Source organism: Psammomys obesus, unplaced genomic scaffold, assembly GCF_907164565.1.
Source record: "Psammomys obesus unplaced genomic scaffold, mPsaObe1.curated_primary_1811, whole genome shotgun sequence".
NCBI lineage: Eukaryota > Metazoa > Chordata > Mammalia > Rodentia > Muridae > Psammomys > Psammomys obesus.
Genome location: NW_026596109.1, coordinates 5,946,279 through 5,970,603, shown reverse-complemented (window position 1 = coordinate 5,970,603; position 24,325 = coordinate 5,946,279). Strand labels below are relative to the sequence as shown.

General features: G+C 43.1%; 1 protein-coding gene and 1 long non-coding RNA gene across 23 annotated transcripts in view; one reads left to right on the top strand and one right to left on the bottom strand.

Moving 5' to 3' along the window:
- The window catches only part of Sgip1 (SH3GL interacting endocytic adaptor 1), a 184,983-nt gene that overhangs the window by 20,662 nt on the left and 139,996 nt on the right, over positions 1-24,325 (bottom strand). For 8 of the 22 annotated variants that reach the window (XM_055628846.1, XM_055628845.1, XM_055628853.1 and 5 more), the window contains 4 exons: positions 19,409-19,536; positions 18,563-18,689; positions 14,135-14,200; positions 13,125-13,184 (listed from right to left, as the gene is read on the bottom strand). In XM_055628846.1, the coding sequence (XP_055484821.1) occupies positions 13,125-13,184; positions 14,135-14,200; positions 18,563-18,689; positions 19,409-19,536 (381 nt within the window). The remainder of the gene's footprint in view (positions 1-13,124; positions 13,185-14,134; positions 14,201-18,562; positions 18,690-19,408; positions 19,537-24,325) is intronic. The other 14 variants (XM_055628849.1, XM_055628855.1, XM_055628862.1 and 11 more) reach the window with 2 other exon arrangements.
- LOC129692459 (uncharacterized) lies at positions 19,553-24,057 on the top strand. The gene is made up of 3 exons (XR_008722706.1): positions 19,553-19,779; positions 23,094-23,267; positions 24,021-24,057. It is a non-coding gene; the product is annotated as an uncharacterized LOC129692459 (long non-coding RNA).

Below are 24,325 nucleotides of genomic sequence, written 5' to 3'. Positions count from 1 at the left end.
AGTTGAGCTGAAACTGATGGGAAACAAAAATAAATATGAAATTCCTACATATTAACATTGAAAAATTGCCAAACAATCTGGGCACGGTGAGGAATATCTGTGATGTCAGCATCCAGGAGGCTGAAGCAGGAGGATGGCAAGTTGTGGGCAGCCTGGGCTACAGACTGAGTCTGTCTGAAAGTTCAAAACAAACAAAACAAAAACATTGAAACAAATGAGGCAAACAATTGTGGTTCTTAAAAAAAAAAAAACTATCTCAGTGTATGAGTATGTGGAAGAAATAAAACAACTGGGTGTTTAGTTGGTTGTCTTCCTGTTTTGGGGTCCTGAAGATCTCAGGTAGTCTGGGCTGTACTGATGCATATTGTTACTGGGACGGCTTCACTGCCTTTGTTTAGCATGTGCTTTGTTATGTTATAGCTCAGCAGAAGGCACCAGGAGGCAGACCAAAATCTGGAATGTGATGATGTCACGAAGGCTCTAACTCATCTCTCTCTCTGTCACCTCACTCCTCATACTGCCCCCTAGAACCTTCTGCTCTTTCTGTGTCCACTTCTTGGACACTGTAATCATCCTTATGGCTCTGAGCAATTAAGCCACAAAAGCAAAAATGTATAAAAGATAAGTATTTAAAGAGAACCCTTTGATCTTAGAAGATGTACAATTTATAATAATTCCTTCATCGGCTTGTACTTTGCAATTAATAGAGCATTTTGTATTTTACTTTTTTTTTTTTTTTACATTTTTTTTTTTTTTGTCACCACAATCTGGTCTATATATCATTTTCAACAGCTTTTTACCTTTTCCAAATGTTAGGACATTTCTGCGTAGTAACCTAAATTTATCTTTATATTATTAAATCTTTCCCCTTGCATCATTTCCTGCAGATAAAAGAATTTATTTCTATAGAGTTGTATGACCAAACTAGGTGTAGATCATTTTTAATTGTGAAGAGCGCCAGTGTGTATCACATGGAGGTTGTGCTCAGAGTGGCTGGCTGTAAGTGAATGCTTTTGTGTCTGTCCCTCCACAAACATCCCTTTCTAAGAGAACGGATGCTCTGAAAACAGTGTTCCTTCCCTGGAGGGATGAGTGTCTGACATTCACACAGAGACTCTGCTGTGTATAAGATAGTGGTGGAGACACACACATATAGACATAAGACAAACCAATGAAAAGCTAAATACTAGTGCATGCAATAGGAGCATAAGCAGTGTTCCCTTGCAAGTGCTTTGTTGACCCTACAGTGAACTGCCAAGTGAGGGGACGTGACCCCGAGACTAACAAAAGAAGCCTGGGCTCCACAGTCACATTCACCCCGGTATGAAGTCTTGGTTCCCACTAGGGACAAGGTGATTTCTCTGTGACTCTTTTTCCTCATCTTCAAAGTAGCATCAATAAAAATAGTATAGTGAAAATTGACACTACCCACGAGAGGCAGTGATTCTCAGGTCCTTAATTGGTATACACTTGAAGAGCACTGAGGGTTTGCTGTCATGGCTTTTGTCATGGTGAATACTGGTAAGATTTTTAGAACTATAGTTCAGTCTTTGAGTTAGAATAGACGTTTAGGTAGAAAATAAAGAGGGGCTTGGGGATTTTGGTACAATGGGAATTTGCAGATTCCTCTCATCCCTCAACTGGTTTTCTTGACTGTTTCTGTGCACACATGTTTAACTAAACAGGTCCTTAGTGTATTGGTTTAAGTTGCTTGATGTAGTATTTGTATCACGACAGGCTATAAAAGTTGTTTGCAAGCATGTTTCTTTTATTAAAATGAACAGGGAAATAATCTGAATAATCCAGAACCTTCCACTCAAGTGTGACTTTCTGAAATCATTAGGCATTGTACAGGGACTGAAAGATACACAGGAATGCAGGAGGCAATGACCTGTCCTTCATGGAACTTAGAATAGAGGGGAATGTAATATTAACTACAATTTACAAAGGAGAAATGCATGAAATTCGAGGTGTGTTTAATGCCACAATGTACTGCTGTTAGCTCACGAAAGATTCAAGGTAGGTGCGGTGTTTGTTATTTTAGTTCTTATGTCTGCCCTTCAATAACTTCCAACTCCAAATACCAATATAAATCCATGCTGTTTATATGCTTTGAAGGGGTAAACTGTGTTAGTATAGTTACTGACTGAGATGGGGTAAAATTTAGCCCAGGTGGGCCTCAAGGTAGCTGATGTGGAGGAAGAATTTGTATTAGCTATCCCCCAAGATTCCACCTCTGGAGTGTCCGGGATTACAGGTCAGTGTGGAACAGCCCCACCGCCCCATTGCAGGCAGTATAGGGGATCAAAATCAGAGCCTCTGGTATGTTAGGCAGGCCCTCTCCTCAGACTACATTGCCAGCTAATGATCGACTCTCAATTGAGACAAGACATTTGCAGGGCGAGCATCATTGTTTTACAGGGGATAAAATGGGTTCTAAGTCATTCAGTGATGTCAGGATTGACATCGAGCCAGGAAAAAGGGTGGAGCTGGGAGGCAGAGCTGCTTGATGTCTTGTCCTTCTTCCATTGTGCCGTGAGTGCTTAATTCAGATTAGGAAAGCATCTGCTGTGGCATCTGCTGACACCTCTGTGGCACCCCTAAAGGGCCAGTTAGTAGTAATTCCTGGGTACCAGAGCAAAGGACAACTAGTCATTCTACCAGGCGTGCAGGCTGGAGGTAAATGACCCTTGTGCCTAACTAGGAGAAAGCAGGGAATGGCCCAACATACGGAAGAAACAAAGACTCAGTGCATAACAGGAGGAGACAAGTATCCAAGATTCAAGGCTGCTGATTGCACAATGTTGCATAAAGGCAGAAACCTAAAAACATTAATAAGGCACAGATGCACATACATTGGATACTATGAAACTACTAAAGTGATTACGTATATTGCTGGAGAGACAGCAAGGGAGTGATATCAGAACTTGTTTGTTATTTTATGGTTTCTCCAGAGTGGAAGAGAGACACTGAGAGAATGACAGGGAGCAACAGTGACGACTGAGATTGCAGAGCGCTGGGCTCTTTGAATAACATGCAGTGGGCAGTGTTACTCTGGGCTAAGTGGGAGAGGTGAGGGATGAGTAGCCACTGATGCAGATTCTGAAGATGGAATAAGCCTGGGAAGGGAGCATACTTAGCAAACCATACCTCAGGGCCTGTCTTTAATACAATGCTAATGCAAACTGTCATAAGATGGGATAGTTCTTTCTTTCCTTTTCTTCCTTCCTTCTTTTTTCTTTCCTTTCTTTCTTTTTTAGATCAAGTGCTAAAATAAAGTTAAAAAATCAATACTTTTTTACTGAGCTCTTTAATGCCATGTCTTGCCTCCATTTGGAAGTGGATTAAGACAAGCACAGTGGGCAAGGAAAACCATACCCAGGCCTTCATGGGCGGAGCCACATCCATGTTCTGATTTTGAGTTACATTTCTCCTATAAATGGTGGTAGGTATTGCCTAGTTACTTTGTTTACTTTTAAAGTTGTTGTCCCCCCACTCTTTCTTAAATAAGATGCGATTCTTGGTATGGTTTCTGTAATGAAGTATTATCATTTATAAGGATTAGATTTATATGTGAGCATACATGGACGTGGTCCATAAATGTAACGAGTTTAAAAGCTACTGTGAGGTTTACAGAGGTATTGCAAAATCAATGTGGATTAAAGTCTATGTAATGTTTCCCTCGGTATCAAGAACCTAGCTCTGGAAACATTTAACAAGATGTTATCAAAAGAAAAGCCGCACCCGTCCACAGAGCACTTGGTATCATCATTGATGTATTGTCAAATTAAGCCACTGATGCAAAAAAGCATGCAAAGTCAAGATGATAAACACTTTTAACCAAGCCCAAACTCTGTGTTAATAGTTAACTGTTGATGCCAGTCACGATTCAAATATCTGAAGCTTACATTTCATTTCTGATGGGTGTGTGGGAGACAGTGGCTTGGGTATTGTCTGTCACCATTGTCTATATTTAAGCTTATTTTGCATTTCAAAATCTGTTAAACCACTGTACTATTAGGTGTCTCTGTAGCATCAAATAAATGCAGCACTGGGCTGGTGTGTGTGTGTGTGTGTGTGTGTGTGTGTGTGTGTGTGTGTGTGTATGCAAGTGTACACATATGTACAGAATGGTGTTTAAGATTTTTAACAAAATATTAAAAATGATATCTTATCCCAAGTCTCTACATCTCTTTATATCACTAGTATACTCTCCCCACTCATTTATGTCACTGCTCCTTTCTAAGGTGGCTCGCTCATAAAGGAGGTTCTCTCCCTCTTTTTCTTTTATCCTTTTGTAGTGCTAGGCCTCATACATGCTAGACATGTCGTCAACTGCTGAGGCATAACCCCATCCTCTAAAAGACTATTTCGTTATGGAAATATGCAACCTGAAATTGCGGCCAGTCTTTGCTAAAAGACTCGCAGCAAAAATAAAAGCTGCAGAGATTACTGGCCAGCCATTGTCTGATGCAGCTCCAGGACCGCTGAACAGCAAAGCTGTTTTCTCTGCTTTCTTACCCTCCATTTTCCTTCAGGGAGGTTTGAAATTACCTGTCAAATCCACTAAGTGCCACGATTTACAAAGGAACAAGACAACAAGAGTTTTCTCGCGTGTCTCCCAGGTGCCTTGGCACAGGAGTGCACCACCAGCTGGACTATTAGTCTCAAGTCGCTTCAAGGATCGGCTCTGGTGGAGGCGGGTGCGGAGAGGGGTGGCACTCTGTGTCCAGTCATAAGTGACAAAGAAAATGACAACAACAACAAAAAAAACACTTGTTCATAGAAGGGAAAGTCAGGTAGCAACTCAGAGCTGACCATGTTGTGGGATGGTTTGTGTAGAAGCCTGAAATGCTAGAAAATTCTCGAGGGCGAGCAAAATTGACACAGAGACAGCCAAGGCACAAGCCAGGGATGCGTGAAGTTGGGCAATGGTAGTAAAAGCTAGGGTGTACTGAGAGCTTTGCATTCCCAGTGAACCCGCGGCTGGCCTTTCATCCTGACAACAGTGTCACAAGAGAGGTGCCATTATTATTCAGTTTCCGGAGCAAGAATCCAAGGCCTAAACGGTATGACAGTATATGTACACAACACACACACACACACACACACACACACACACACACACACGCGCGCGCGCGCGCACACACACATCTTTCAGACATAAAATCTATTCCGCTTCTTTCTTACATATGTAATTGATATATGCATGCATAAATATGTATTACCAAGTACATTGATATAAATTAACGAGGTTTTTCTTTCTAATATCTAGGATAAAACCTACTTACAGTTACAGTAACATATACCTATGGCATATGACTACATAGCAGAATGTTGTGAACACAGCAACAATTAATAAAATTCAGAGAAGACTACCTGAATTTAAGTCACTATTTCCTTCATTGCCCTCTTAGGTTAGTAGGGAAAACAGGCTAGGATACTGATGGATGCCTGCAAAGCATCCTGTCTCCTTAATAATAATGTTCTTTATATGTTAATGCCACTGCACATTTGATGTCTGGCTTCTATGCACAGGGAAGGTGGGGACATGCTCTTCGTACTGACTGCTGTGTCCCAGAAGTAATGTTGATAATGAGTGCAGAGCACCAAAGCCGAGTTCTACCAATATGATCGTCGTTTTCCCTACCTGTTACAGTTAGCGAAGACGAAAAAACATCAGTCCATACACTCCCATTAGAATTAATTTTGAGAGCGCACGGAAAGAATCCTGACTCCTTTCACAGATTTGCTTGTGAGCAAGCCGCCAGGCATCTGCATGTTGAACCTACCTTAAGGAGGTATGCTAGTCCCACTCTGTAATATCGGCTGTCCTAATGGGGCAGCCAATTCCTTCAACACGACTTATATGTCTCTAAGATTATTAACTTGTTTTTTTTTTCCTCCACGAGCTCCTGCTACATGAAAAACAAAGTGAAGTATATAAAGAAATATACAATTTAAGGCTGAATTATTTTTAAAGTTTCTGTGAATAATTTCATTTTTATTTGATAGACGCATTGCTCTAGTCTCACGTGCAGCTTAGAGCATTCACGTGTGAGAGTCAGGAGGGAGAAAAAGCAGAGATAAAGTAAGACTACATAACCGAGAGGGATCCACACTCAAGAGAGTGCTGAAGGTGTCGATGGGCAGCAGGTCGGAAGAGAAGGAAGCATGTTAACTCCCATGTTAACTTGTACTTGCAGTAACAGCCATGAAGGAGCTGATGTTTTTCTTCTGCAGTTTTCCTTTCTGGTGGTCAGGTTGTTACACTGAGCATGCCACCAGGTTCAGACATTGCCACAGGCACGGAGAAACAACAGAGAAAACACAGCAAGATGTCTAGGCCATTACTAGTTTCTACAAAAGCATAACTGTTGAATGGCCCATTCAAAACTAATCAATGTTTTTTGTTTGTTTGTTTGTTTGTTTGTTTGTTAAAGAGAAACACAATGGAGCAACTTCCATTGAGGCTGCTCTAAACTTCATGTCTATGAATCCAGAGCCTTTCACTCTCAGCAGACTGCTCCTGGTTTTTACAGTCCATTTCCTCTTGGAGTTATCCTCAGTGTATGCTGCACAGGAACCTTAATCCATCTTTGTGAACGTATCACCGTTTGTTCCTTTCTTCCTCCTGATTAACAGCAGACCTCTCCCAGGATCTCTCAACCACACACTAACCAGGCAGGGTCCTGCTTAGCTTCTGAGAACAAATGACACTTGGCAGGGCCAGGGGTGTGGCTGTCGTCAATGGCTCCTTCTCGGGTGGACTCAGCCTTCTCTTTTTTTCTCCCATGCTAGAAGATATGGAATGTTGCTACTGCATTGGTGGTTTTCAAATCATGACAGAAGTATTAAGTCAGTTGATTCCCAGTTTCCTGGACCTAACTTCTCCCCGATTCTAAGTCTAAATGTCAAAGATGCTTATATCACCCCTCCTCTCAAAAGAGCCTTAAAATTCACCTTGCACAAGGATTGTACCATTGCTGAGTACAAGTCAGGTGTTTTTCATTTCAACTCTGCTCAGGACACTCTTTCAAACTAGAGCACTGAGCTTTCAGAGTCCTGGTTCTTTAATGTCAGCTGGAGCAAGCCCCCTTTCCTCCAAGATGTCCCAGATTCTTCCCAGTTAAGCCCTTGTGCTTCTCTAAAGTTTTGCAACTCTCCCATGCTTTTGCTAACACCTGCTTTCCCAGAAGTGCTGCATTCCTGGTGCTTGTACCTTTCCAGAGGACAGAGGCCATTTTTGTTTGATCTTCATAATTCCAACACAGGGATTTACAGCCAAGAAGAGTCATGGAAGAGCTGTACCCACTGAGGGAAGAAACATGTGACTGAATCTCCTTTAGCTTTTCTGGTCTGTTAATCACGCCCTAGGGAAGTGTCGAACTCGTGCTTCAGGTTTCAAGTTGTCTCCAGGAAGCAGCCCTTTTCCTAGGGCTTATGGCTTTGTGCTCTTCCTGTTCTACAACTGACTTCTGTATCCAGGCAAGCATGAAGAGCATTTGGGGTCCATCTCCTCTCTCAGGGATGAAAGCTTCTATCTTTGGTAAAGCAGACGGTCTCTTGCTTTTGGTGTATTTTCAATCTGCTGGGTCATGCTCAGTTTCCTTTGAGCATGACACATCTCAGGAACCTGCACTTGGGACCATGCCACTTTGAAGTTTACAGAACTAAGACAAAGTGACATTAAATTCTAGAGATGAGGAGGTCTTGCGGGGCCCAACAGAAACTTACTTAACAATAATACCCTATGAATGGATTTACTCACTGACTCTGTGTTATCTTGAAGAAGCTCCCCAAATTCCTGCACCTCTGATCACAGAGCTGTGGTATTGCAGGGTTAGCTCAGAAGTGAACTGTGGTACGGGGTTATCCAAAAAATCTTGTAACACCATTACTGGCAAAGATAGCGGGACCCTAGGTGTGCTAAAATAACAATACAATATAATAATAAAACAGTAATAGTGATGATGATAATAATAATAATAAAATAATTCACTATTTCACTATTCAGGCATGCCCTGCCAGGCAATACTCTTGGTATAGAAGCTATCAATCACTAAGCTTTTCCACAGCCATTTAATCAGAGAGATTCTGACATGAGTTCTGGACATTCATATCCTCCCTAAGTCCCCCCACCCCCATTTGGCCTAGACATCTTGTTCAACAAGATGAATAGGGTACACTCTGCCTGCAGCGTGTCTGTGCTACGCAACACATGAGGGAGGTGGGGGAGAGGTCTTCAGAAAGTAAGAACACACCAACATCCACTTGTTCATGCTGAGGGATACTCAGAGCCAGGCAACTGGCTTATTATGAAGGGAAAATGGGACAGCCTAAATCTTTTGCAGATTTCACTTGCACTTTAATCTTTCAAACAGATTTAGTATGGTAAAACAAAGCCTCATTATTAATTAAAAGGATTGTACGAGTCACATGCACAGCGCAGTCAACACATAAAGTCCCAGAAGGGCAAGGACTATGCTTTTCTTTAGAACAGAGACTGACTAGAATTGCTGCCTTTTATGTTCCCGCATTGTCCCACCGTCCTGACAACTCAACACCATGAGTTTTGCAGAGTACTCATTAATTCTAATGTGTCACCGATGGAAAAGGAGCTGAGGGGAGTAAGGACCATCAGGGGACCCCCTCCCACTTGAAGAACACTAAGAATTTAGCAAAGCAAGCGCTTCCCATAAAACTGTCCACACCTCTACATTTTCCTTTCTTTAATGACTTCCAAGTGAGCTAATTAGAAACTTTGTGACATAAGAAAAAAACATTGAGCCTTTCCACACTCTCACAGGTTTTCAATACAAATCTGTGTAAAGAAAAGTGAGTGAGGCTGGGCTCAGTGACAGAGCACTTGCCTAGTGGTTGTGAGCTGTGGGTTCAATCCATAGAAACACAAGAAAGAGACAATCACACACACACACACACACACACACACACACACACACACACAGGGGTGGTGGCGAGTGTTTTCTGCATTATGACTTACCAGTGATCAATTACGGGCATTAAAAAGCCTCTTTCTGTTGGTCAGACATTTAGAATGCTGTTTCACAGAAACAACATAAGATCAGAGGAAAAGAATGACTCTTATTGCAGAGATAACCAAGGTCCTCCAAGAGACATATTTTCACTCTCTGGAGTCTAATCAGGATATAGGAAAGCGCTTGATTGACAGACGGGGCTTGTGGGCGGAGTCAGAGTCCAGAGGATAGGAGAGGAAGTTTCAGTGAGGCACAGGCAGGCTGTGTTTGGGGAATGAAAGAGCTTGACGGCTGGAATGAGGGAAACCCTGCTCTGCCGTTGAGACTGTGTGTCCCGTGGGCTGAGGGAGTGGGGCAGGGTGCCTCTCTAAAGGCAGCTGGAATTTAAATCCCTACTCTGCCTGGCTATAAGGGTCTGGAAAGATGTTCCCCAAACCTCATTTTCTTCAGCGGTGAAGGTGAACAGGAGAACACTTCTGATTCACACACAGCAAGTGCGTGGCTGTTCCTTTGTTTGCTATTTATTTCCTCACTTCTCCCAATATGCTCCAGCCTCCCCCACGTTTTATTCTTCACATAGAATTCATTACCATCTCCATACTAGATAGGCTACTTACTTCTCTCCTTATTTTTAGCCTGTATGCCAGAATGTAAGCTCTGTAGCAACCGGGCTTATTTTTTTTTTCTTTGCTACTATGGAGTGGAGTGGTCAGCAAGGCACCTGTGTGCGTTCAGTGCTCAATAGAGGCTGTGGAGAATATGATTGCCTAACATAGCTCCCAGTATCTAAGATGCAGGACAAGTTTCAATTATGAGGTGGCTAAACTGAACCGTGCGAGTAAGCACTGTGTTCTGCAGTGCTGACGCTAAGCAGAGAGGAGGGACCAAGTTGGGGCTGAAGGAACTTGAGACAATGCGTTGGATAGGTCATTGCCACACGGGTGATGCTTGGAAAGGAAGATGAGTAGAAGGAAGTTCCTGGCACTTCAAGCCTACAGATGATCAAACGGCTGCTGTGTACATCCAGGAGGCTTTGACAAGCAAAGAGGGCTGTGAGCATTTAAGCCTGACTCTCAGCCCCATGGTATAAGACCCACAGCAAAGTGGAGAATGCTCTGTGAGAACTGCTTCAGAGAAACGTTGGTCCCTGGGGAGAGCTGGGATTCAGTTAGGGGAGGGAGTGTGAGTTCAGCAGCGAGGCTGACCATGTAGGCAATGGGTGCTAAGGAGGCCGTGCCCACGGGAGGAAGGGCAGCGGGCAGCGTCACAGAGCATAGTGTGACACAGGTCACTGAGGAGGTCTGAGATGCAAGAAAACTCACGGTAGCAAGGTTTTTCTTTGTTGTTTGATTTCTGCCACCAGATGCAAGATGATTTTTATAGTTAAAAAAAAGTCATCCAAGGAGAGAGGCAATGCATTTTTTTTTTTTTTTTTTTGAAAACATCTTGACATTAAAAGGCACTTCAGAATTGTAATATCCATCAGGCAGTGATTTGTCAGGGAAATATAATTACCTTCTACCTGAGGATACTGGATGGCTGCAGCAGCCAGACATAGTGTTTGTGTGTGTGTGTGTGTGTGTGTGTGTATGTATATGTGTGCGTGTGTGTATGTGTGTGCATGTAGGTGTTCATGTAGGCGTGTGCCCACGTGTGTGGAATGACAAAGGCCATAGGTACATTCCTGAGTTTCTCTGCACCTTACTTTTGAGGTAGGGTCTCTTGTTGAACCTGGGACTCTCCAGTGATTCCTGGGGTCCTCCTGTTTCTACCTCTGCAGTGTGAACTGTGGTGCCTAGGTCCTTGGTCCTCATACTTGTGTGGTAAGTCTTTACTAACTGAACCCTGTTCCCAGACCCAGGGTTTCCTCGTGGTTGATTTAAAAAGCCACTAACATTTACATCATTTTCTTAATATGCCCAATGTAAAACATTAAGTTTTCTAGTGAAATATTTACAAGGGGCATTTTTAGAGGCATTGGGATATGTTTAGAGGCATGGTAATTCAGAAGCTTGGTCTAAGGCTTTGTACCTTGTTTGTTAACAAGTGTGAAGAACCCCGTCATTTCAAGCTAAATTCGCTGGTCAATGTTCACTGGTTTCTTCACCGACCCCTCAATGACTCAATAACTAGGTGAGTGTAGAGTCCTAATCACACTTAAGAACAAACAATGAACAATGAAGTTTTAAACACTAAAAAAAAAAAAACAAAAAAACCAAAAAACAAACAAACAAAAAAAAAAACAAAAAACAACAACAACAAAAAAACATTTTTCAGAAGTCAGTAAATAAATGAAAAGCTACTTAGAACAAGTGAAGATTTTGACAGGAGGACCTTCACACTCATCCTCTGGAGGAAGCATTGAGGGAAGTGTAATTCGTAAAAAAGGAATGTGAACAAACATGAGTGTCCTAGGACAGCTGTGTCAAGACGCCATTCAATAGAATGTGCTGAACGGTGTTTTGGAGTACAAGCATTAAGGCGGGGTCATATTCCTAAGGTGTTACACAAGGCAGCAACTTGTACATCATTTTATCATGACGACAGACAATAATTTTTGCGGTCTTTTCAGGTTTCCCTAGGCGAAAACACCCAGAAGCTGACCCAGGCACATGACTGCCTTAGTTAATTTCCTGGCTTAAATAGGTGAGTGTGGACTTTGCTGCTGGCTGAAGTGAATGAGTTAGAGCTCTGGCAGGCACAGGTGTGTGCGAGCTGTGTGTGCTTTCGCTTCCAGCCCATCCCGGAGCGGCTGCTTCTGTCTTACGCCTTACTGACGTAGCTGTCAGTAGAATGATGCCCAGGCATTTTTTGTTTGGTTGGGTTTGGGCAGGTTCTCTCCAGCTAGATGTGAGTGGCCTCAAATGCTCCAGGCAATGTGTGCTGGGGTCCCAGGAGAGCACCAGCCCAGCAGTCTCCCCTGGATCCTCTCATTTCAGCTGATTCAAAGAGAAAATGTAGGCGGTCCCAAGTTTGTGGGAAAAAGACATCTGCTTAGGAGAAATCACTCAGCCCTTGTTCTTGGCTCATGCTGGGAAACAACTTCAGAAAGGTTTGAGATCTGACCATGTTTCCTGCAGCCGTGCAAGCTGCTCTGCACTAATGGGTTCCCAGCTTGTAAGGAAAATTCTCTGTTGAGCAAAATTTGCTTGTAGGAGCCTACATTTCATACTGTTCACGCAAGCCATTCTAATTTTTAAAATGCATTAAAACACACATTCAAGTTCCCATTGTCATAAAGCACAAAGACAAGTTCAATTGACATTCCATTCTAGGGAGAAGAAAATTATAGACATATATCGTTGTAATTTTTTTTCAACCATCTTTTGACCATGGCATAAATGTCACTCACTGTGAAGATGAGTTAGAAGTCAAACACAGAACAGGAGAGTGCTAACCCTTGATGGAGGGTGTAACAAATGGTCAGACGTCCAGTTTAGAATTTTGATCTTATTTTCATGTATTCTCTTAACCTTCTAGAATGGCAAGTTCAGCAGTAAGCTGCCCGCTTTACTGCAGTCACTGCAGTTGTAGTTTGGGGAGATGCAGACCAGACCTTCTGCTAACACTCCTTGTCTCTTCTGTTTCTCTGATCCCCATGGAAGTCACACACACACACATACATGCTTGCGTGCGCGCGCGCGCACACACAAACACACACACACACACACACACGTACAGTTTAAAGGACTGGATTCTGTATCTGGAATGTCAGTTTTCTAAACGAGGCTAAATGTAATACCGATTCTAAACATGCTCAAGTTTGCCACACACACTTGCAAAAGGATTAGGCAAGGGCCTGGTTGACAGAGTCAAGTTCCTTAGCCAAAGAAGGTTCCGTTTTGTTCTGCTTTTAATTGGCCATCATTACTGAAGTAACCGTTAACTGCAAATCCGCTTTAATTTCGTTCAGTATCAAAAATTGAAGAACACATACAAACCAAATTCATGAAATGCTTTCTTTAGTACTCATACTTTCCAAGTAGCCATAGCATTTTTTTTTTCTTTTTAAATTGGAGAAAGCAAGATCAGAAATTTTGGGGAAAACTTGGAGATTTTTAAAAGAGAATAAAAACAACAAAAGGAGACTGTAAATTAGAATCTGGTATGCTATGCACTACTTACCTTCAAAAGTCAAATAAAACTTTCCTCTGTCAAACCAAACGAGGGAAGGCTGTTCATTCTCTGTTTGGCCAGGAGTTGAAGCGGGATGGGGAAGGTTAAGGAAAGGGAGAGAGAAGGACACGATGTGAGTTACAGAGCAGGTAATTAATCTCACTACAGGGAAGGGAGGGAGGAGGCACTGCATGCCGTTAGCGTGCAGGAAAAAGGGAAGGCTGACAGTCTAGAGGTTTTTTTGAATATTTTGTTTGTTGTTTGTTTTTAATTGAGCAAACAAGGCAAAACAAAGCTATGGAGACTGAAGGGATGGACACGCATGTAGGTAGCTTGAGGCTAGGCACTTGTATGCATGGAGCAGATGTCTTCCTGGCCATGCATGGCTATCAGCATATTTTAACTGCATTAATTTGGGCAAACTTTTGTTCAGCAAATTGCTGCATCCTTTTCATCTTTAACGCCATCCCTTTGCTTGTCGGCACATTGATAAACTTGGGGTTGCTGTTTGTAGGCAGCCATTTGCTTAGCATTTCAATGACACCAGCATTGCCTGTCAATTTAAAGTTCACAGATGATGTCAGAGATCTCCCATCTCTCTATGGGAACCGCCTTAGGCATTCAGTCACAACACACCCTTTCCTCTGTACCAAAGAGAAGGGAGACTTCCAATGGTGCTGAGCTACGTGTTAGATTAGAAGGCAGTCCACCGATTCTGCGTGCTCAAACCACTTCTTCCTCTGAAAATTCACACAGCGTGACCTCTCACCTGGTTTGGGCCTTTCCCCTGAGGAACTGTCATGCAACCTGCTGCTTTATAATATGTCCACTTAAGACGGGTTCAGTGGCATGAGTCTGCAATGGACAGGACATGTACAGGGTACATATCTGAGAGGCACTGGGTCTCATGAGGTGAAGAGCATGTCCATGAAGCTTCTAGCATTCAGATGGAAAATGGCTTGGATTTGAAAAAAAAAAAAAAATCTAAGTATCTAGAGATCACTCGGCTAGCACCATACCTGCAGGCATGTCACAGGGCCTTTCAAACGAGGGCAGTTTGTCATAAAAAACATCATCTTCTGACACTACAAACCAAAGAAACATAAACGAATGGAAAACAAAAACACAAATACAAATTCCAAATGAAACCAAGAAGCACAGTTTACTGATCAAGGCAAGGATGAGTTTCATGGCAAAAGGAAACAACTTAAGACATTGGGATTAAGATGAAGATGGAAAGTGATGAGCTTATTTGAGATGACTCTACAAGGAGAAACTGAATTAAAAAAAAGAATAGTCAGGGTTTAGCATCTGCCAATGTGGTGGAAATCAGTTTCATGGAAGGAGTTATTCCCCACCTTCTCGGGGACTATTACTAATAATTGATTTCTGAAAAAAAAAAAATGCTTTCCTTCAATGCGGTTCGAAAGGGGCTAGCCATATGTCCATCAACACGACCTCCTCCCCAGCCCATCCCTCATAGCCCTGACAATGCAACCAGATCACCTGGCACATTCATTTCTCCAGGAAGAAAGGCGTTAGCTTCTAACCTGACCACTACAAAGCAGCGCTACAAATCCAGGGGTCCCCTTTATGAGCTGGGTCATTTTAATTTGCTTGTACCTGCCTTTGATAGTTAAAGATCATTTATTTTTAACAGTGGCATTATACTGATACTTTGAACATGGTTCCAACTGTGGCTAAACATCTTTGGAAACTGGTCATGCCTTTATGAGCTGAGACACTGAATCTCAGTTGTTTTGGCTCTTTACCTACTCTTTCTACTCACCAAACTACAAACACAGGGAATGTGTATATATTTTTACTTTATGATATTAAAAACAATGCCACAGGTTTTAAAGGTGTTATTACAACCTTAATAGATAATCACATAAAACTAGCAATGGAGAAACCCAGCGTGTGCACTGGATTCTCTGGAGCTGATACTGGAGTTGTGTATCATCTGATGAACTAAGTTAGTTCAGAGCTAATCTTGGTCTCTTCTGTTCTTGAAGAACAGAAAGCACTTTTTAAATAAATTAACTAGTTAAAATTAAGATATTTTATATGAATGGGTGTTTTGTTTGCATGAATGTCTGTGTGTGCCCTCAGAGGCCAGAAGAGGGCATTGGATTCTTCGGACCTAGAGTTTTAACCACTGAGCCATTTCTCCATGGTAAGGTTCCAGGATGTTAACTGTAACTCTTTAACTGTACTCACAGCTTGCTTGGTGGTAGAATGATTCAGGAAAATTCCTGTTCCATCAAATGGGCATATAGACATGGATGCTTCATAAGATAAAGCATCTTCTGTTTCTATGATGACTAACTTGGCATGAATATTATTCCCCCCCCCCCCCAGGAAGTTTATAAAATTTAGAATTGCTACCCCACTGGAGGACATATTTTATGTTGCATTACTTAGAATAAGCCACTTTTACTCAAGTTATGGACCAAAGGAAACATTAAAGTCCATCTGACACTTATTTTGTTATCCATAGAGGGTTACTTTTCATTTGTTATGGATTCCTGCCACATTAAAGATGCAAATCAAAATGCGTCATTGCCAGGAAAAGATTCTAAGTATCAGGGCAGCAAAATTGCCTGTCTCGTCACCATTTTACAGTGGCATCCTAAGAAACAGTTTACAGACATCTAAACAGACAGACAAAGAAGCATGAAACGTCTCACTGAAATAAGAAGCATGCCATAAAGTGGGTATTTGCAAGGAGAGATAAGGCTGCCTTATCTCTTCTGCTAGCTCTCATCTGATTCTTATAACTTAAGACACTTTCCCTATTCCGGTAACATCAATAGAATGTATCACTCCCCTAGACCACATAGTGCGGGTCCTATGGGCATTTCCTAGCACATAGGATGTCACCTTTTCACACACTCAGCTGTCTAGAACTGGGGTGCATCACACAGTCAGTATGGTATGAAAAGTTCTACCCTGATATATTTGCTATCTGAATTTTTTTCTGTCATACAAAACAATAATGGTATTTTAAAAATTGAGGCGTTCTTAAATGAAAAATTATGCAGTTATGTAGAAACTCTTCATTATTTTAGGGTAAATGTCTACCTTCTCATGCTGTATTGGGTTCAGTACTCTGTAATCATAACTCTTGCAAAAACTGTCACACTTAAAGTTCTTTATGGACATTTTCTTTTATGAATTATTGTGTGAAGGGTTCAGATTTGCTGACATTTTATTTCTGGAGACAGGGTCTTACTCTGTAGCCCAGAGTTTATGATTCGGCCTGCCTCAGCCTCATGAGGTGCACTACCAAATGTGGCACAGACTTGCTCCAAAAATTTTAGTTCATGTATGACTTTGAGATCGGCTCATCAGTGCCCATGTAATTGCTCCAAGAACAACACAAAGGGCACAGGAAATTGCAGGAAAGGGTTGTGGAGGTGGGAGGGGGCTGCCCATCCATCCACCTGTTTAGGGAACTTGCTGTGAATTTTCAGCCTCCCCCAATCTGCTGTTTACAGTGAGCTGTCATTCAGCAGCAGAGTTCCTTCAGAGAGAAATGGCTGTCATGTGACCCAAAGCAGAAAGGGATAAAGACCAGGTGGGTGAGGACTTCAGTGGGCAGATGAAACCAAAGCAAAACAACAGAACCTAAGGAGCAGATGAGGGTGTTGTGACCAGCGTTCTACTTGTCTCCATTTTTCAAGCCCTTTGTGATTCATCTTGAAAGGATACACACTAGGTTTGATGAGGACCAATGTTGTTGGCTGTAACTGGGGATTTCTGCAGCAGGAGTATAGAAAAACATTGTCCAAAAGCGTGGACACAGTTCAGCTCCCCCAAGTGTTCAGTTCTCTCTATGGTTTACTGTGAGCCGAAAGCACATGCTGGCTGGCCCATCCGAGTCACAGCTCGTCTTAATTTCTTCTTTGCCCAACAAAGCAAATCAAATGGAGTGGATGGGATGAACGAACTTGGAAAAAAAACCTAACATTAGGATATGATTTGGAGAAGTATCTGCTGAAATCAAGGAGATCAAAGAAATGGGGGAGGGTTCGTTTTTACTAACAAGAACAAAGAATCAGAGAGAAATGAGCTAATATGACTAATACACTGAAAATCAGGAAGTCCCAAATTGTCCCAATTGACACAGAAAAGAGACACAGCTATGTAAATAATCTTAAAAATTGATCTGTTAAGTAATTACATGAGCTGGGATACATATGGCTGTGTTAAAAAAAAAAAAAGAAAGAAAGAAAATCACATGAAATTGGGAAAGTGGCTATATTTCAATTTATTAATTTAACCTAAACTTGAAGGTTTATGTGTGTGTGTGTGTGTGTGTGTGTGTGTGTGTGTGTGTGTGTGTGGTGGTGGTGGTGGTGTGATGGGTGACGATGGTCTGGCTCAAGTATAGAATATATGATAGAGCTGAAATTCCCTTTGTGGTGCTCAGAGGCACACCTTCACTTGTTTTGGGGGAATAAATGGGCAGTTGTTCCCTAGAAGAGCTTCTGGCTTTATCTAGCTACTTCTCAAATGGATGATTCCATGATGTGCTTTTCCGCAAGCAGCGTCAGGAATTTCCTGAGCGGAGGGAATGATTCTCCCAAGCAGTGCAGGATGGAGTGAGGTGGTTTACAGCCACCAAGAACTGGAGAGCAACTCAGAGAACATGGGAGTAGGTTCACACCCCTAGGGAAAGTGGGGTGGGGGAGCCCCAGGTCAGAGAGCATGCAGTAAAGGAGAGAGGCACGGGAGAAGATGGGAGGTGGTGATGCCGGGGAGCCACCCTCAGAGCGGCCATTCTCAACCCTTCACTTTCTTCACAGTGTACACAGGTATTGGAGCATTTGTTGAAAATGGTAATTTCCTTCCCCTCCCCGCCCCCACCCAGGGAAAAACTGACCACGTATCACTGCAGAGCAATGTTTAAAAATTTTTTTCTTAAGTATCCCAATGCCAATGCCTATGCCTATATTTATCAACCCAAGAAAACCAAAAAGTGATGAAGAATTGAAAAGTTTCAAGAAAGTGAACTTTCCAAGTTTTTTTTTTTCTTTTTAAATTACTTCTGATCTAAACATTTTCCCTCAAAGGAGAGAATACTTCTGGTTACAAGAAATATCCAAGTATGAGCAGCTCCCTTGGTGACTTCTTTTGTGAGTCAGTCTGCACGGGACAACTTAAAAGAACTCCTACCAAACACATGAATTCTCGCTCTCTAGACTTGTTAACTTGGATGGCTAAAAGCGCTGGCTTCCTTAGCTGAGAAAGTGCTTTCGAGAGAAGAACCAGGTGATAGCAGCAAACACACAGCAGAACAGTTACAGTTAGAGACAGGGCCTTGGGGAGCTCAGACCGTAAAGGGTAGCAGGTCAACAACCGCAAACACACGAAAGAGAGAGAGAGAAATAGAGAGAGAGAGAGAGAGAGAGAGAGAGAGAGAGAGAGAGAGATCATTTTACCAACTGTGGGAGTGGTGGCTGCGCTCAGGGAATTGGTTGATGATATTGAAGAAGTGCTTTCAGCCCGGGCTAAGGGTGCTATCGGAGGAGGGCTGGAGGAGTGTATGGGTGGGCTAAAAGGTCTGGACTGCAGGGAGAAGAAAAGAGATGAAAGTTAGACACGGACATAATACTTTGGTTCAGTATTTTAAAACTTTTATTGTATTTCATTCATTTTGAGTTCCCGTGTGTCCACAGGTACCCCAGGACCTAAATTGGTGCGCTCTTACATAAAGAGGCTTCAAGACAGAATCTGGGGATTATGATGCCATTCAATCTGTGACTGTTGTACAGAGGTAAATGGCATTTACTTCTGCCACAAGCTTCTTCACTGGGCCATTGAGAAGGTTATTCTCACACCTCAATCTTAGAATAAAATTCAAAGAATTGTTAATAGCACACTTACAGGCAGATCCTCTAGATCAACGAATTTCTGCTGTTCATTTATCCAGCTTCTAGGCTTAGAAGCCAGATTTTTTTTTTTTCTTTTCGCTAGAGTTTTGCAGTTATTAAGACAAATATTGTGAAAGAATACCCCGCCTCTCTGAAGATTCACACAACTGACTGTCACTATCAGCATTTGCCTCCAGCTGCTGTGGCAGAACCGACAGCCCAAGACCCGATCCTACCGTCTCAGGGCTTGGCTTGAAAGCTGGGAGCAAGCTGAGGAGGCTGTGACTTCTTTTCAGCTAGCCCATGATGGTCACTTGTACAAGTACTGTAGTGCTTAGACCTGAGGTTGAGATGTCCCGTGTTAGAGGACTCGGGGATGTCATTCTGAGCAAGCTAGAGCAGGAAGGAACCTACCACGTCTCCAACTCCAGGCTTTCCTGGAGGTAGCTTTGGCCGGGATGGAGGCCGGGGAGGAGGTGGAGGCGGAGTGGAGCAGCTGCAAGGAACTAAGGGGGTGGCTGGCCGAGCAGGGGACGATGCACCTGGAAAACAGGCTGGTGTTAGAAACGGCAGCAAACACAGGCGGCCAGAAGGCGTCAGCGCAGAGCAGTGCCTGGCGCAGAGGCGGGGTTTCCTTTTCCTCCGCAGGTACTATACTAGACCTTCCGCACAACACGCTTCTTTTTCTTTTCTTTTTCAATAAAGAAAAAGTTACTCGGTTGAACTATGGTTGATGGCAGAAGCTGAAGCTCATTACCTTGTTGTCATGAGACATCCAATGAAAGGTAAATCCTTGATGGGAGGTGAATTCGGATGACTCTTGGCTGGGGCAGTAGGGGTGGTTCGTTCTGCTCGTGTACACGCGGGACGTGTACACACGACACATTCTCTTGCTTTTTGATCTACGTTCAGAATTTATATCCAAGGTGAAAACGGAAGTTTAAACTTTAAAAGAAGGTGAGTACTTTTTTTTTTTTTTTCCACATTAGAGTTTTCTTTTGCAAACTCAGGTAAGAGATTTATTGGTGACTGTATGTCAGTCAGCCCACAAGTGCTAACTTCACTATCCCGAATAAGTGGTGTGAGTTAAGGACCCACGACAGGTCGCGAGTCCTTTGTGTGTGGAATCTTTATCACAGAAATCAAGCAAGGGCTTCAAAAGGAGTGTCCCTGGGAGCCTGTTAGAGCAGGCTTTGCTACTGATGGTCTCTACGGTGGTTTTTGAAAAGCCTCTTGGATTTACTTTTCTGGCTGTCCATGACAAGCATATGAAACACAGGTGACACACAGAGGCTGGCATGCACACCGAGCTCGGAGCTCAGGGACCTGTCTGTCTTCAGTCATAAGTCCAGATGCATGGAGAACTACCTGGCCCCAAACCTTAGGAGGTGAAATCCACGTTCAGACCGCCCTTGTTCAGAAACCTTGTCACTTGGTTAGAGACAGCAGGGGTGTGAAATCAGGCCAAGGAAATTCCAGGAAATCTTGCTTCTGGAAAATACTCCCCTGCTTCCACATTCCCTTATCAACATGCCCGCCCCCACCAGCCATCTCTACATCTCCCCTGTCTCCACACCCTGCTACCTCCATATCTTACTCACACTAACCACCCCTCCCCCTCACATCCCCCACACCCTCCTGCTACTTCCAAAAGCCCAAACCAAGACCAGCACATCAATCCAGATTTTGAGATCCTCAAAGAACTTTGACCCTGAGGAACAAAATCCACCTCAGAGTCATTTCTTATCCTAAGAGAGTCTCTGGGGGCAAGCCTTGCTTCTCTTGTTTAAAGAGAGAAATCTTGGGAGTGTCTCTGCACTGCTCATCCCTCCTCAGTGCGGAGCCACGGTCACCGGCCCCTCCTGATACCCTCACTGCCTGTCTTTTATTCTACTCTTACTCTTTGTTTCAGTGGTCCAGGATCTATGCTACTAATTCACACACGTGGCGTTATCCTCTCGCTTAGCTTTGAGAATAGATACTGTCAGCATCTCAGAGAAGACTGAAGTTCTCTTAGGGGCATGTCCATGATCATCAAGCACAAATGGTGTGTTTAACTCCAAAGCACATTCGTCCCCCAAGGCTTCAGATAGACTGGGTAGACTGGGGGCCACAACTTGCATACAGTCTGGTATTTTTGTTTGTTTGTTTGTTTGTTTGTTGTTGTTCCCACCTTGACAGGCTTGCGTGCATGTTTCTGAGTCTCAACATCCTTAGCATCTGGCTAATATTCTCTTTAAAAACGAAGTATGTTTGACAGGCCCACTACCAAGTTTCTTTTGAGTACTAATTTAGTACATGTTCTATACAATGTATTTTTAGGAGACAGATGTGACAGTGTAGAAATAGGAAACAAATTTTTAAATGGCAGAGCTTTTGTAGGGAGATTTCACGAAGATTTTTTGGGGGGGGTTGGGGATAGGGTGCTCCATTCAGTGTTAGGACTTTCTTTTGCTATAGGAGTGATCCAAAATGTTTGTTCATGGGTCTATAGTCTGTACTGAGCTGAGGCAAACTCCAGTTTCAGGAGAAAAATTCAAGACCCCCTTTAGTAATGCTTGGTCTGAGGACTGTCACCAGGGCAATATGACTGGGTGAAAAGGCTGAGGACTGACCCAGATGGCTTTTTCTCAGCTGCAAGTGGGATCTTCACCTCTCTGAGACTCCTTTTATGTCTGAAAAAGTTAGAAATGTTCTACCTTCCAAGGTGCTTATAACAACCCAAACTGAAAGCGTTTCTGAGTTTGCTTTACTCTTAGATGCTACGTAACACAAGGCAATTGATACTGAAGAGGACGCTAAGGACAGTCTTTTGATGCAGATAGAGCTAAAAGGAAAAGAAAACTCTTATTAGTTGAAAAGTTGATTATTTTCCTTTTTTTTAATAGACTGCTTACTTAAGTCACACTATTCTTATTGAAGTAATAGGGTTGACAGATACACAGGCGGACGGTACAGGGATGTACAGAAGCTAAAGGACAGATTGATTAACCCCTGCTGGGCGGAACCACAAGATGATGCAGGGGCGTGCAGGGCCTGCCTGAGTGTCTAACAACTGAAGCAGTGTTCCCTATGTTTTTGGGACATTGCTCACTGGTTTCAGGAGTTAGAGTGCAGGATAACATTTGGATATTTCTATCGTCTATGATTTTCAATAATCCTTTTATTTTTACCCTCAAGTAGCGTTTACTCTCAAGAAGGATGATGGGAAATACACTGGGCAATCCATTGCTTAAGACAAACAGGCGCTGACAGCCTTGACATGCTCCTTGCTGCTCCCGATCTGCAGTTTCGTCAGTTTTGTATGCGTTATGTCTCTTCCTATGTGTCTGCTTATCGATGGGGTTGGGAGCAGTGTAGGTAGCTCAGTGGAACTGCTCAGTGGTAGAGTCGGAGGTCATGGCATCCAGCAGATCCAGGCTCTGCTACTCATAAGGTTTGTGATCAGGGCTGTGTTCCTTCTTTGAGCTTTGGTTTTTGGTCTGCTAGATGACGCTCATCACCCTTTCCCTAAGGATCTGCAATTAGTTTGGTCAACTCAACCTTTTCTGGCTAGTTTTATGTCAACTTGGTACAAGGTACCATCATCTGAGAAGAGGGCACCTCAACTGAGAAAATGCCTCCTTAAGACAAGGCTGTGGGCGGGCCTATAGAGCATTTTCTTAATTGGTGACTGATGGGGAGGGCCTACTCCACTGTGGGTGGAGCCATCCCTGGGCAGGTGGTCCTGGGTTCTGAAGAAAGCAGGCTGAGCAGGCCATGGGGTGCAAGCCAGTAAGCAGCAGCACCCCCCACCCCCACCATGACCTCTGCATCAGCTCCTGTGTCCAGATTCTTGCCCTGTTTGAGCTCCTGTGTTGGCTCCCCATAGGACATGTAAACTAAATAAACCCTTTCCTCATCAAGCTGCTTTTAGTCATGGTGTTACATTACAGCAACAATGACCCTAACTAAGAGAAAACCCCAGGGTGTGTGTGTGTGTGTGTGTGTGTGTGTGTGTGTGTGTGTGTGTGTCTATTTAGCAGTGTGTTACTTTCCTGAGCTGGAACATGTGACTCTGAACCTAACTCTTCTCTTCCCCTTGCTTCCACACTTGCAGCAGGTGAGCACAGAATGTTTCTTCTGGACCCTAGCACACACTCCACATAGTGGCCAAGAATAAGTGTCTGCACTGCAGTGAAGTCCTGCTCTACCTGAGGCTTAGGAACTTTGTGCTTGAAAGCAGCTGAAGACATTGGAGCAAATTATTAGGTGCCAGCGGTGTCAGCAGCAGGTAACTCTTCTGAGCCATGTTGTGGCTGGAGTCTACCCAGGTTAGCAACAGGTACCTGTATGGGATGTATACTGGGTGTGTCTAATCACATTTTGAGATGTCTAAGGAAAAGCTAGTCATACCAGGCTAAGTGTCATGAGGAACAGAATTCAAATGTCCTACTGTTGAGAGTCTACATTTTCATTTTGGAGCAGTTTGTCTATTTTCCGTCAATACAAGATGAAGTCACAAATCAACCGGGACTTAATTAAGGAGATAAAGGTATAAAATCTTATATATTCACGGGTTTCACTAGTTAAGTTCAGTTTTCCACTTATAAGTCTAACCCCTTAATACAATGTAGCATTCTCTAGCTCAATTAGTAAGAATTAATAGTCTCTACTGGTAACATTTTAAAAATAAGTTAAAATAAGGGAATGGAAGCTAAACACTGAGATAGTGACCAGATTCTCAAAGGTTCCAGAATAGAAAGCAGGTCAGTAGCCAATTAACTTAAATATGCCAAGTGATAGGCAAGGGAGGACACAGGTGAAGAGCCAATTCCCCTGACCGTAGGTGTTTGCTTTGAGGAGTGCATGATGGCCCACCATTGGCTGTTGGTGATTATTTCTGGAAATAGCCTTTCATAACCCTAAGACCCCTAAGCCCAGGAATAAGAGCAACTCAGGAAATGATGGAATTACAGCCCTTTTAAAAACTGACAGCTACCTTCTTCAGGGTTTCTGTTCAGGAGGTTGTTTACCCTCTTTACAGGTAAGCACATAGCTTTGTATCTGAGACAAGACCTTGCAAGCAAACCTCTGCATGGATGGTCTGTCTGCTCTAGCCTTCCATGACGAGAGGGAGAAGCAATGAATGAGAGAAAAGAGCCTTTGGAGAACATTCTAGAGAGCTCACAGCCCTGTGAGGTGCAGGTGGGCATCAGTAGTGTATGCGTTCAGCCTGTCTCATGACCAAACTTCTTGGAAGTCCCCGGGGAACACAGTGGTTAGGAGCACAGCTCAGGGCTGGATTTAGACAACCCAAGCATCTAAATCCAGACTCTGATACAGCTAGCC